The following is a 15,342-nucleotide window of genomic DNA, read 5'->3' on the forward strand; positions in this document are numbered from 1 at the left end:
ATTTGATTGCTGTCAAATTCCGCGCGCGGAACATTTAACAATTTCCGCGCCATTTTTCGTTGTTTGTGTATGTTATAGTTCTTAACTAAAATACACATACATACACAAAAAAACTCGATGACAGAGAGTGCACTTCGCAAGAAAAAAATTGTACTCAGATACGCTACCTGGTAATTATGTCATGCTACTGAATACTAAATTCGTAAATTTTCTGTTATCGCTTTTTAAATAAACGATATTCGTCAAAACACTTTACTGAATTCCACCACTGAGGTCCGGTGAAATTAAATAATTGATAAAAGGCTCCAACAACGTTGTAAAAAGGAGAAAACGCACCATTTTCAAGCGACAATGGTTTCAAGCGGTGCCACTAAAATTTCTTTTTGCCTTTTAGCCACTATAAACAGAGTACTACTGTTTCGCCTGTTTTCCTCCAGCGTTTCGCCGACCTTTTTTCATATGGAGTTTGAAAACCAGAACAGAATACTCAGCTTAAAGGCTGGTACTACGTTTTTTGGGGTCAGAAAAATTTTCCGGATTAAGTAATCGAACCACTACCATTAAAAAAGCTGTGTAAACGGGGTTTTAAGGGATTATTTTTTAAGAGCAATATTGCTGCAAATCTCTTCAAATAAATTGATTTGCTCACATTGAAAATGTATGGCAAATCTCGTTGCAAAACACGTGATTTCCGAAATCTCGTCACAAATCTAGATTTGCGCCAAATGGAAACATGGTTTAAATCACATTTACACTAGAGCCCAAATCCGCTTGCTTTGAGATAATCTCCAAAAAGATTATTACAGATGTTGAGAAAAAGAGCTTCCTAACACTATCGATAATAACAAGATATATTAATTTACAGATAGTGCACTCGCGAGAAAAAATTTTACTCAGCTGATTACGGTACACCACCTGGTAATTGTGTCATGGATAATAACCGGTATTCAATACAACACAATAAGTAAATTCGCTTACACAGAAAATGTATGGGAAACCTCATTGCAAACCACGAGATTTCCGAAATCCTGTCGCAAATCTAAATTTGCTGAAAGTATAAACATGGTCCCATTGCAGCCGGTTTTACGTACTACATACCGGATTGGTCCGATGGAGTCGTCGGCAAGGGATGCCGCCTCAGTGTACAACACACTGCTAGAACAAAACCCACTTCTACGGAATCTGTTCGCATTTTCTTCGTCATCATTTTTTTACAATGCGTTTTGATAGTTGTTCGGGTGAAAATTCCAGTCAGTACTAAGCTTTACTGCAAAATCAAAACAAAAATAAACATTCATAATTGTACTCAGCTGTTCGCAAGACCTCACCTTATAAGTGCATTCTGATATTCATGGGGCCTAATCACTTTTCATATTCCGCTAGTGACTATCTTCTACCTTCTGTTAATGTGTCCTGCAAAAAAGTATATGACTCGATTTCATAATCGACATTTCGATTTGTTTATTCACTTTAATCGACTTTTATACACGAAAAGTCGACTAATCGATTAGTAAATCGATTCGTAAGAAGTCGATTAATCGATAAGACTTTTGGATCCCTAATTGATAATAAATAAAATTGGTAGGAAGAAAAAAATTGTGTACTGTCTACAATTAAACTCATAAAGATGCTCTAAATTTAAAAAATAATTATAAAATAAATTGAACAACAAGATTTATTGCAGAAAATAGATGCAACCATTATGGCAAGGCAGAAAGTGATGTGATACAAATCAAAAAACGAATTAGCAGCTGACCTTAGAAAATCTATGGCAAATGTTGTGCTAATAACAAATTAATGTAAATAAAACAATCGGCCTAATTTGGTTTGATTTGGAGTAGTCAGAGCCAAAAGCATCCGGTGAAATTTCGCAACAATTTTCCAAGTTTAAACAGCGAATTCTTAAGGACTTGCGAGTACGTCCCACAGTTTGCAGACATTTCATCAAGAACACCCCACCCCCACCCAGAAAAGAAGACAGCCAGCAGCCACTGACGAAGACAACGGCAAAAAAGCAATGACAAAAATGAAATTGGTAAGTTTTACATGTTGGGTTTTTCTTTTTGTGCGGTCCAAAAAGATACTATCATCGCCAATTAGCCAAAGTTTGTTTAGGGTTTATCTATTATCACAAGCATAATAATATCTTGGATTGCAAATATTTATATTTGGTTAAATTCATTATTTAATTACGTTTCTAAAACGGGGATGTCGGTGTTATTTGTTGTTCTTCTTATGTACACAAATGACAAAGTTGAATAATTTTCCAGGCGAATTGGAATCCAAACAAAATTTCGTAGGGATTATCTCCGAAAAGGACATATTACAACAACGATGGAGTGACAAGGCCCTAAATGGTTCAATCCAGTTTCCAATGCCATTTTTAAACAGATTTTTAATCGGATTCTGGCATTTATTTAGATTTACCGGAGTTTCACCACAAATTTAAAGTTTCAGTTGAAAAAGGCTAAACTTGTAGAGAGCAATCCAGGAAGCAAATTTGTACACCAATAATAAATTATTTTTTGCCACCCAACGGAAAGTTGGTTGAGGGGTTGGGAGAGAAGTCCTTGAACTTTTTGAAAGTCTACGAAATATGGGTTTTAAAAAGAAAAAGACTTAATCTTAAACGCTTTACCATACAGATTATGTTACAGTTTGCTCAAAAAAGTAGTGCGGTTCATAAATTAAAATTTTTCTATGAAGATAGGCCTGATCTCGCAACTCAGATCTAAATACATAGATAAATGAACAATTTGACCATAGATAAATTATATGTAGATAAAGAATTTGAAGTTCGCACATAGACTGATTGGTGGCGCTTGTGAATATAAATAAATGGGAGTTATCTAAGAACATGCCGCAAGCAGAATTCTGCTCTCAATGGCATGCAGTTTGCGTCATTTAAGTTTTCTAAATATGCATTATTTTCTTTCCCGTGAAGGAAACTGGCGTAATGCACGTATATTGGGGTTCGGCGGTCCTAGCTTCCAATATGTGTATCTTTCTTTTCTTTATTTTTTTTCTTATTTCCTAGACCACTACTGTGGTACAGGGTATTATAACTTTGTGCATTTTTTTGCCTTTCTACGAAGTAGGAGAGCTGGACCAATCTAAAGTATATCGATCGGCTAGAATCACTTCCTGATTCGTTTAAACTTCGTCCGTCCGTCTGTCTGTCCATGTATTCTTGTGATCTAGGTACAGGTCACATTTTTTGTCCGATTGTCACAAAATTTTGCACATGTCACTTCTTTGGCCCAAGGACGAACGCTTTTGATTTTGAACTATTGGGTTGCTCAAAAAGAAATTGCGGATTTTTTTAAAGAAAGTAAATGCATTTTTAATAATACTTAGAATGAACTTTAATCAAATATACTTTCTTACACTTTTTTTCTAAAGCAAGCTAAAAGTAACAGCTGATAACTGACAGTAGAAAGAATGCAATTACAGAGTCACAAGCGGTGAAAAAAATTGCCAACGCCGACTATATGAAAAATCCGCAATTACTTTTTGGGCAACCCAATAAATCGATTCAGATATAGATATAACTCTCATATGTAGTCTTTTTAGTCTGTAGATGCCTCAATTTTCGTCCAATCTTTACAAAATTATGCAAAATTTGTTATATTTAACGTCTTCATATGGGTGCGAAATTTCTTAAAAATCGGTTCAGATTTAAGTATAGCTCCCATATATATCTTTCGTACGGTATGGGTATTTAAAGCAGTAGTAGCCACAAGTTTGTTCCGATCTGTACAAAATTTTTCAGGAGATGTTTTTATTGTAGTAAAGTAGTATGTAGATCGGGTGGTGTGGGGTATTCTATAGTCGGCCCTGCCCGAATTTTGCCTTTACTTACTGGTTTTTGATGTAGTTTTTTTTTAATTTTCTCGGCAGAGGTTCTTGAACAATAAAATAATTACATTGCTGTTACATTTTAAGAGCACAAAAATTTCTCTTATCTCAATCCTCCTTGCTAAATATCTATGAATGTAGCTAACGTCATTCAATAATATTTTATTAAATGTTGTACACTGTAATCGAATTGTAATAATATATTTTTAGAAAAACTTCCCCTACAATGACTCATTGATATTTTGGAGTATCAAATGATAAAAAAAGCTTAAAATATTTCAAACAAGTGGAGAGTATTATCATAGTAATTCTGAACACATTAATTATTTTTTAGTGTATGCTATGATTATGATAAGGGACCTCCTCTTTATAACCGAGTCCGTACGGGACGCCACAGTGTGAAACCTCTTTAGGGGAAAATTATTTAAATGGCTTCCATGCATGACACAGTCAATCACAAATGTCGCCAGCTTTACAATCAAAAATATCGTAGAGAATTGAAGCCAGTCCAAAAAACCGAAAAAAAAACAAACCCCATTAAATGTAAAGCAGATATAAAAAGTTCAATTTTAGAATAAAACTATCTGGCTCAGTATACTTACTTCCCTACACTCTAAATGGCTGTCGATTGTCCTACATAATTGTTCGTAGGATTTAATGCGGGTCAGGCGGACTCTGAAATACTCGGTTGTTGTTGTAGTAGCAGTGTGTGGAACACTGAGGCGGCAGCCCTTGCCGATGAAGGAATTCATCGGCTCAATCCGGTACATACAACCGGCTGCCATGGGATTGTGAAATACTTGGTTCTGAGTAATAACATCAGATTTGTACTGTACTTCTCATATTTGAGGCTGTTTTGTCCCTTTCGCATTGAAAGTTTTATAGTGTTGGGTGCTTTCCTAGGCACTTTAACCGATACGAACCCATCCCCATAGGCATTTATTTAATTTCATATTGTCGTGGTCAGCGTATATACCGTTAAGAGGGTTGAACGGTTTTGCAGCGATTTTTCCTTCCAAAAACGTTTCATTTGATAGCCATGTTGTCCCTAGTCCCTATTGTCTACCTGTCTATTTGGCGAGGTGCAGCGTCCAAACCCTTGCGTCCAATCAGATTCGTTCTCTTCTCTAAATACCTTTTACTTGACAGCTGATCGTGCCACATGTCGATTTAGGGGGTTTGCCCGTCTCAAGTTAATTTGGCTCCAAAAATGTATACCAACTTCATGTTTTTTAAACGTAAAAAGAACATTTCGCTTAAATCGGTGCATCCATCTCAGAGAGTGTCAGGAAGTGTCCGCCCTTTGCATTGTTGCTTTAGATTTCAAACGTCGCAAACTGGGTTGGAACAAAAATTTGGAAATTACATCCACAGTGTTCAATATTTATGGTAGTTACTACATTCCCATGAATACCCACATACAATTTATTTAACATTTTCCAGCTTCTTCCAGAGTTAACTGGGTAACGAAATTTGGATGAGTGATTTGTACTCTACTCGTAAAGACCATTTTTTTTTTTCATCCAATATTGTTCGGCTTGCCCTAAATCTTAGTTTGTTTATTATTATCATTTTGTTTTTTGGCGAGAGAACCTCCAAAAACTTGTCCGCAAGCTTAGACATCAGATTCATATTTTACTGCCAAAGACCTTGCATTTGAAAGTCATATTGTCCAGATCCACATACATGAGCGTTTTGGTGGTTTATTTTGGAGTGTGGCAGACCCCAAATATTAATGGCACTCTATCCCCAAATAGTTTTCATTTGAATCCCATATTGTCCTGACCGGCCGAAGTGTCGGGTGATAGATTTTTTGGGTGTGGGCGACCCCCAAACAGATTTTTCAAATACTGAAATCCAATAAGTATTCTTTTTGCTAAGACCTTTTACTTGAGCACCAATCCGATCACTCTGGCGGACATTTTGGGTTAGCACAAGGAAGCAAAAAACGTTTAATTCGCTGAAAATAATTCGGCATCTGGCGTTTATGTATATAAAGGTGAGGGGAGTGTCTTAATTCGTTGTCCATAGAGCATTTTTCAACATTTTATTCCTTAGTCAATTTGAAAATTTTGTCAGATATCTACTTTTTAAAAGTATTTTTTCTATCCTAACGAGCATTTTTGTTTTGCTATAACCCTGTGACACTTGCAATGTAGGATAACGACTTTTTAGATTAATTTATGTATTAACTTCACATTCTGCTATTCTTATTTCGTCTATTGTAAAGCATCCCTCTTTCAAACTATACAATTTGTCTGTAGGGCGATATTTGTATTATGTGCAAGGGTTTATACTCTAGCCACAGATTCACAAGTTGTCGGCTCTTTTTTTTTCTCTTCTTTCCCTTCTGAAAAAATATGAAGTCTGATCGCAAGTGGGTGGTGGAGTATATTTGGTAGTGTGCTGGATACGAAAACAAGTGGTGGTGGCAAAGCATAACAAATGAAACAAAAACGACAATGAAATCGACAACTCTTCTGTTGTAAGTCTGCTGCATGGGGAAAATTGTCTTTGGTGAAATGTTGTGGTTGCACACATCACAACATACCCACATGAGTAACAGACATAATGCATTTAAAATGTCCTAATTCTTTAACAACTTATTGACGCCACTGTTCCATTTACACTGCCGACTAGTTAGTCATTGTTTAGAAAATCTTAGGGTAATACCGTGCCTGAGGTTGGTGCTTTAGTTTCTTTAAATGGGCAGGCACTAATCTTTGGCTCAAAATAGAACTGTCCATCCATGAGACATGATAAGAAATAGTTGACGGAATATGATTGAATCATTACCAGTGAATGGAAAAAAAACAAATGGATGTCATTACACTCGTGACGATGATGATGGACTCCCTCTTATCAGGTCTTTGTATATTTTAATTAATAATTTGGTATGCATACGCAGCAGTCTATTTGAATAAAAACAATGTTTTACATATGTCGTCTATAAACTATAACAAAGATTTAAACTTTTGTTTCTTTTTATTCCAATGGTATGTCAGGGATGAGTATTATAAAAAATTTCTGCTATACATATCTTTCAAATGATATGATTTTTAAAAAAAAAAAAGTCTCAAAATTTTGAACGGGAGCAATGTGTGGGTTAATCAATGATCTACGAGCGAATACTCGCAGCAAAACAACTGCTTTGCATGTCATCACCGCACACATTTCCCGTGGCTTCAATCAGCCCATGACATGTGACAGGTCCATGTGGCACTGGACCCATTTGATCACCCATGCCAAACTATTTGAGGACATCGTCAATACGTCCCTCCAGTCAGGCCTGAAACGCTGGGTCGCGAATTATCTGTGTGGTCATCAGTTATTTGTGGATTTTGGGATAAGAAATCGAAACACCGTAGAGTGAAACAGGTAGTTCCGAAGGCGAGGTGATATCTCCGGCACTGTTTAACCTCTACTACCAAAGAAACCTAGTTGACCACGTACAAAGCAATTGGCCGGTCTGTAGTAAGTTATGCATCGCCAATGTGGTTTCGCCAGATATGTGACCATAGCTGGGTAATCATTTTCTATTAAAAAGAAAAATAAAAAAAATAATTTTTTTACAGGTTAGGCAGAAAATATTTTTTTGCTTTGTAATAGTATTTGACTGGTTTTTTAAAAAAATTTGCTAGAAATATTGTTTAATATACTGATCGGCTAAGAATTAATTCCTGATTCGATTTTGATATTTGCGTCTTTCCATGTATTCTTGTAATCAATGTAAAAATCGCATTTGTCGCTCTATAATGGCTCCTGCAGACACTAGTTTTAGATATAGGTCCCATAGAAATCTTTCAGGCGAAATGCTCTTTTAGGAAAGACAGGCTCTAAAAAGAAATGAGAACCCAAAGTGGAACTGCTTCTGACTGCTAGTGCGGGACACACACACACAGAGTCTTTTTTTCTTCGATGTCCTCACAGCTTCTGCAAAAGTCGTTGCTGGCAACCTTCAGTCTGTAAGCATGTTTCTGATAAGATGACTGAGACGTCACTGCCTTAGGCTTTCCGGAAGAGAGAATTGAAACTGCAGGCACCTCACCTGTGGTTAATTAATATATACAGGCGAAACCAGTCTGGACTGTGTCATTGTCGCAATGACCTTTGCTGAGTTGGCCACTGATAGAGTGTATTATCAGATGGCGGGATAGGCGAATAAAGCCTGGATGGAGGTGGCCTTCCCTTTCTCGGGGATACGATAAAATTTGCTGTTGATAGATTTTGTCTGATCAAACGTTTCGCCTAAGACGGCGAAAGGTGAATGTGAGATGACAGTCACGCATCCATTACACCAATGCTTACGCTGGCAGGTAGAATGTAATGGACTATGGTCTCCATGTTTTTTTTTTTGGGGTGTGGAGCATCCTCCAGGCACTTGGAGCAGAATATTAATATCAGATTCGTACTCTACTCCCTGCGATATAACAAAAAAATTTTAATCCCTAGTTGTTATGATCGGCCAGCTTTTGAGAGTTTTTAGGGTTGGGCCGACACCAAACACAATCCCATATATAAATACAAAATTCGTAGTCTGCCTTTTAAAACTTCTCATTTGAAGACCCTTATGTGCCAATGGGCTACATGTCCATTGGAGTTTTTTTATGTGAGTGGTTCTAAATTTAGATATCAGCTTCGTACTTTACTCATACTGACCATTCATTTGACATCCATTCTATTCGACCCAATATGTTATTTGACCCCAATTTTTTTACAAGATTCTTTTTTTCTTTTATTTCCGTAAAGGGCAAACTAGGGCTATTCGCAACAACCCCTAATGAAACAAGTTGTTATGAACTAGGTCCTTAACAATTTTCCCAATTTAAAAAATGAAATAAAACCGAAAAAAGTGAAATGATTCCAATGGAAAAAATTAAATATGTTCCATTATTGGGACTTATTTTTTATTTTAGGGTGAAAAATTAAGAAAATTTTCCAAATTGTTAAATTGTTCGCAAAAATTTTGGACTTATTTCACTGCACAATAAGTCCCAAAATATATGAAAATATTTTGGGGCTTATTTCACTTTTTTGGGGTTTATTTGGCACAGTCGCAAACAAGTTTTTACTAAAAACTACGCACCCATTTTCAAGATATACCGTTTTTGAGATTTATATTTACGGCGAGGTTTAGCCCTCTTCAGAGATTAAAAAAAAATTATTTACATTTTTGTCAATGGGGGCCCTAATTTTCTATATTAAAGTGCCTCTTTACAAATTGTTTCTTCTTTCCTTGTAATTTCAGCTTACAGCACATGTGCCAAAGTAAGGAAATACTCCATTTACACCTCCAAGGAAAGAGTATGTTTGATTAGAGGTATAGTAAACCACATACATCCCCAATCCTTGTAGAACTGTTAAGAAATCTACTAGTCACCTCATTAGAGAAACCAGCATTAAAATCTACACACCAGCACAAGCACTGGGACTACCGTGCATAACTATTTAAAATAGAGGAAACAAGAAAGACATCGATTGCATTTATTTGTCCAGAATAGTTTTCTTAATTGTAAGAAAAGAAGAAAACAGCCGTAACAAACCATATTATAGACTTTATTGTATTCAAATCTCCAAACAAACACCCGCATACATATACACTCAAAAAACAGGCAAACACATCTACGCACGCATACACATACACACACACACACACAAAGAAAAATGGGTAACAAAAATTCATGCTGTGCCTATTCGAGTCCGCAGTCGGATCGAAAATCAAAAGATATACCGCCCGTTTATGAAGAACGTCATCACATACATCAGCACACCTCGCAACACCATCTGGGAGATGGTGGTGTCCATACATCGTCTACAGCTGCCATACACCATAGCGCAGAAATGGTGAACATGTCACAGACACTTCAGCATATATCCGAGCGTGAAGCCACAGAGGGCGAAGAAGATCCATCCGTTGATCCTACGGCGGCCACAATGTTCCTCGAACGTTCGAAGGTGGAAAATGGTGGCATCACTCGTAAGCGATCTCAACATCAAATTGCACAACAGAATTCTACGGGTGGCTTGAAGAAGTCCTCCTCCTGTTCGACTATTTATTTGGACGACAGCACCGTATCTCAACCGAATTTAAAGAACACTGTAAAATGTGTATCGCTAGCCATTTATTATCACATAAAGAATCGTCAATTCGATAGGCGTTTAGACATTTTCGATGAGAAGTTGCATCCGCTTACGCATGATCCAGTGCCCGACGATTATGATTCTCATAACCCCGAACACAGGCAAATCTACAAATTTGTGCGAACTCTATTCAATGCGGCACAATTGACTGCTGAGTGTGCCATTATAACCCTAGTCTATTTGGAACGACTTTTGACATATGCCGATCTGGATGTGGGTCCATGCAACTGGAAGCGTATGGTATTGGGTATGGTTTGCTTGGCATTTTTGATTTGCATTCAATATTAAAGATTCCTTTTACTTTTAGGTGCCATTTTGCTGGCATCCAAAGTGTGGGACGACCAGGCCGTATGGAATGTCGATTACTGCCAAATCCTTAAAGACATTACCGTCGAAGACATGAACGAGTTGGAAAGACAATTTCTAGAACTGCTGCAATTCAATATCAATGTTCCCTCATCGGTTTATGCCAAATACTACTTTGATTTGCGCACCCTAGCTGAAGCCAATGAACTGTCATTTCCCACTGAGCCCTTGTCAAAAGAGCGCGCCCAGAAATTGGAAGCAATGTCTCGAGTTATGCAGGACAAAGTTACAGCGGAGGCCTTGAAAAATGGCATTAAGAAGTGGTCATCCATGGACAACATCAGCCAAGGTGGGCCCAGACGGAGTGTGGCTATTCTATCGTGATTTTTATTAGTATACTAAGAAGGTAAAGCGCCTTGCCGTTTTTGCACAGCTTGCATTTTTCTCATTCCTTCTTCGTCTTCTTCTTCTCCTCCTTTTCTCATTTGAGTAGGTTCAATAATATCATTTGCAAACTATTCGAAGAAATGATGGAAACCAATTGCCAAAATTAAATCTCTCATTTGTGTGCACACCAGACAGACAGACAGACAAACAAACCTTTTCTCCGATATTAAAGCGTTTGCTTAGCAAAAGCTGCTGAACACAAAAATCACAAGAAAACAAAAGAAAATAAAAAACAAAACAAAAAACTAAATATTATTATTAATATTATAAAAGTAAATAGCGAAACGTTTTAAAGTAGAGTGAAGTAAACAACTTATACGAAATTTAAATCCCATACAAAGTTTTACTACGTCTACTACTTACTACTACACTACTACTACTACTACCATTAAAAACAACAATAACAAACACAAACAAATGCAATTTTCTAACTAGTTTTAAATATGAAAACGAGAAAAAAAACCCAAAAAAGAAACAAATTCGTTTAAAACTTTTTTACCATTTTCATTTATTTTGGCTGCTATTACAAAACGAACGAAACCATTTAAACTATGTATACATACATACCTTATATCGTTTTTGTTTCTTTATACAACAACTAATCTACACACACACACACACACACCTATTATTATTTTTATTTCATATTTTGTTTGTAAATTTTTGAATTTCGTTGGTGCCAAGTCCAATTTGCTTAAGCACCTATGCAAGATCTGCTTAAAAAGTTAGATCTTGTACTTGCGCTGCACACTCCAATTGAAACAAACGCCAAATTTCCAAGCATATCTAATTTTTATTTTAACGAATGAGGATTTGCCTATGAAGAATGGACGCAGCACCAATGATTTTTTTGTAGAAGATTAGCCGAAAACAAAAGATATATCCAAAACACTTTTGTAAAAGAATTTATGTGATGTTTAATTTATGTTCAATTAAAAACAAACCACTTTTGTTTATAAATATATATGTTTCATTTTTGTTTGATAGTACGATAAGAAGAAAATCGACTTCCTTAGTAAATAATTAAAAAGAAAAAAAAACTATGCATCAAAGTTTATGGATCATGGACCTGCAAACTTTTTTCTCCTTAGTGATTTCTAATTAAAAACTGTTAATCGCATTATATGTTCCCAGATTTGGTTGAATCTTGTGCAACAGCATTTGAAATTTCCCTAAACACATACAAACAAACAGTCTTACGGAATATTCCTGTGGGTGTGTTGAAATGGGAACTTGGTTCCATTTCTAAGAAACTAGGTTGCCAAACAATTGTCTCAATATATGATTTTTAAATGAAATCGTTCGACTTTTTAAGGAAAAATATCTCTTGTGTCGCTTTTTAGTCAAACATCTTGCCAGTTTAGTTTTTTTAATACCTTCATACATTCGAAAAGTTTCAGGGGAAATTATCTTTTTAACATATCAGGGAGATATTGTGGAGTAATGCAAATGCAAATTTTGCCCATGAACATTCCACTTAGGAACAGGGGCTTACTTCTCACATATCAATGAGTGCAGTCGGATTCAAGTTTTTGAAGCTCAATGATAAGGGACCTCCTTTTTAAATCCGAGTCCGAACGGCGTGTCGCAGTGGCATAGTACCTCACAAATGTTGCCAGCATTAGGAAGGGAAAACCACCGTTCGAAATTGTTTCTGTTGGTCTAGCCACGATTCAAACCCAGGCGTTCAGCGTCATAGGCGGACATGCTAACCTCTGCGCTACGGTGGCCTCCAAATGTAGAGTAATACAGTCATTTAAAAAATCTCCAAAAAAACATTTTTCTTTAAAAGGTAGGTTTTCGTTCTGAAAGGGATGTTGATGGGAAAATAAAAAATTTTTAATGATGGTGTGACACTATGTTCTCTGTTGCGCCTTTATCCATTAATCGTTGAAGTATCTGCATTTCTCAGGCTTGCCCTTGAACATTTTCTTCTTCCCATGCAATTGGTGAGGTATTGGAATCTAATAGCATTCTCTCAGGAGCTGTTTTCCATTTCTGCTTCCCCATTTTAGCTAATGCTGTTAAAAGTGGCTTTTCTGGAGGCCTCTTGTTGCAATGCTGCGGCTTTTGTTATAGATTGTGAAGATTCAATTGAGAGCTCTAGGCGTTGTTGGATCATTCAATAGGTGGTGATGATGTGAAGAAGAAAAATGCAGGCTTAAGAAAAGAGCTAGCACTGTCTTTTAAGAGGTTTCAAGAATGCAAATTGCAAATTTTGCCCATGAACATTCCACTAAGGAACAGGGGCAAACTTAAGAGGTTTCTAGTCTACTAAATTTCCCATAAACATTCCATTAAGGAAAATAGGAAAACTTCTCTCATATCAATGAGTGCAGTCCAATTTTAAGCTCATGCATAGGGAGTCGGCGTGCCGTATAGCGAAACCACTTGGTCTTGGGGTAACTATGAGCACCACACAGGCTGGACCTTTGAGCTCCGATCTGTGTAGTGTTTTGTTATCACGAAAAGCTTCCACAGGTTGCGGACAGTGGAATGCTCTATACGGAGTAACTGCAATTGCAGACAATCAGCGGTATCGAGCGCAGAGTCTCAGTGAAGTGCCGGGTGGCACCGGCTCTTGCATAAATACTGAATGCCTTAATGCTCGATATGTCAAGGCGAGTTAAATAACCAATGGCCATCATGTTCCCTATGTTGGAAGTCGATATTGCAGAGTATTCTCTCAATACTTGATGACATATATGCCAAAGGATGCTGCTTAGACAACAAGAGAATGTGCCTCCACATAAGTGAAGAGTTTCAGAATGCGCTAGGGTACCAAGGAGACACCCTGTTGCACTTCATGTTCTACCACTGTCTTTATACATTTTATCACAACCTTTTAGTTAATAAGGCATTAGGATTAGATCTTGTAAAGGCTGTCATATATGATAGCTATCCCGGCACGGCTGGCAGCTGCCAGCTAATAAACCATATCAGCCGGAGAGTCTCAGTAAGAGGCCGGGTTGTACCGGCTCTTGCATAAATACTTAGTGCCTATGATGCCCGATGTGACAAGGTGTGGTATTGGCGCCTTGGAGGCATAACTATTGTTGTATATCGGCGACGAAGGTATCACACCACAGAGCCACTCTCTGCAACTATGATTTCTTGTCACTGAATATCACATATGATTGCTGACCACACAAATAGTTTGTGTGGTCACCAATCATATGTGGTTTGGGAAAATGGACGTTGGTTATATTCTTAAAGAGAGTGAAGCTGCAGAAAATATACAGTCCTATCGAATTTTATGCCAATAAATAGCAATGGAAAGTTTGCCTACTTTCATGCCTTTCTGTGTTTGAATCCCGGCTATAACTTAAAAGATATATTTTCGGCAGTATAGATCCCTTACTACTTCTGGCTGCATTGGTAAGGCCTTTATCCACTTTCTTTTCTACCAAGGGGTGTGATTTTAGCGAAGCGCGCTTTGACCTCGCCTGACGTTTGGCTAAAAATTGAATCTTACAACACTCATTGATATGACAATGAATTAAGATGAATCTATATGATCTAGATCAGTGATAGGCACACTAACACTGTTGAAAAGACCAAATTATGTTTGCGTACATCTAAATGAAATAGAGCCAGCCGAGCGAGGACACACGATGTTTACACTGTTCGGGTTCTTCTATTGGTTTTTGTCAGCGGGCATAGGAATTTATATGCGGATGTGTATGCTGCCCATCTATGATCGAGGTAGAGAGAGATCCTCTAGATCAAGCGGGTGAATATTGTCCTTGGAGAACGACCGTCTCTCAATGAACCAGAAGAAATCGACATACCCCGGCTAACCAGAGTAGTCTGCCTCGATTACCATCCGGCATATGCAGTCTCCTCAACTCCTACAGAGCAAAGATTGATGCCAATGTGCAGAATGTGTGTCCCGATTGTGAACTGGGTCTCATGTCATCTGTTTAATTGCCCAACCAGACCCACTAGAATCAGACCCAGATACTTCAGGACGCACCCTAACTTTGTCGCAGAATCCAGAAGACCAAAAATGGAACGCAGCACACTGCTACAACAATGCTTCTTAATAGGATATTCGTGGGAAAAACTTTCAAAAAAGTAAATGCTTACCAAGAATGCTCTTCCGGTATGGTAGAAGGTCATGAGTAAATTCATAAGACACCCATATGATTGATAAGAACTACTAGAGGCGCACAGAGTTACTAATAGATTTGTGACATTTGTTGTTGTAGCAATGTGTTGTATACTGAGGCGGCAGCCCTTGCCAATGGAGAAGTCCATCGGGTCAATCCGGTACGTACAAACGGCTGCCATGGATTACTAATAGATTTGTGACATTTGTTGTTTTTCGGTAATAGCATTGTGCAGGGTAAAAGTCGGACCATCTTGCAACCTAACCTAACTGTACGTGTGTTTCTTTTTGTTTATCCTATACCGCATAGGTTTAGTCCAGAGGGACAGTAAAACCCGAAGGATCAACTTAGTGAAGTTTCATGTGGCGTCAACCGAACGAAGTTGCTTATACTGTACGTGTGCTTCTGTGCATTGTACCTATACCCCTGGGCTCAGTATTTTCATCTGCAGTGGAGTGGAAAAAGAAAAAAATACGTT

At 37.5% G+C, this 15,342-nt stretch overlaps 1 protein-coding gene across 2 annotated transcripts; it reads left to right on the forward strand.

Moving 5' to 3' along the window:
- The first annotated feature begins 1,563 nt into the window (after window positions 1-1,563).
- On the forward strand, window positions 1,564-11,712 carry LOC106092049 (cyclin-Y). 2 transcript variants are annotated; one of them, XM_013258799.2, is made up of 5 exons: window positions 1,564-2,035; window positions 9,107-9,178; window positions 9,247-10,246; window positions 10,307-10,711; window positions 10,799-11,712. In XM_013258799.2, exons 3-4 carry the CDS (start codon window positions 9,523-9,525, stop codon window positions 10,687-10,689), a joined length of 1,107 nt encoding a protein of 368 aa, XP_013114253.1. In that variant the 5' UTR covers window positions 1,564-2,035; window positions 9,107-9,178; window positions 9,247-9,522; the 3' UTR covers window positions 10,690-10,711; window positions 10,799-11,712. The 2 variants fall into 2 exon arrangements, with proteins under 2 accessions (XP_013114253.1, XP_059220902.1); XM_059364919.1 differs by having other exon boundaries at window positions 9,107-10,246.
- Window positions 11,713-15,342: the final 3,630 nt, after the last annotated feature.

The sequence above is a fragment of the Stomoxys calcitrans genome, chromosome 3 (genome assembly GCF_963082655.1).
Source record: "Stomoxys calcitrans chromosome 3, idStoCalc2.1, whole genome shotgun sequence".
Classification (NCBI taxonomy): Eukaryota; Metazoa; Arthropoda; class Insecta; order Diptera; family Muscidae; genus Stomoxys; species Stomoxys calcitrans.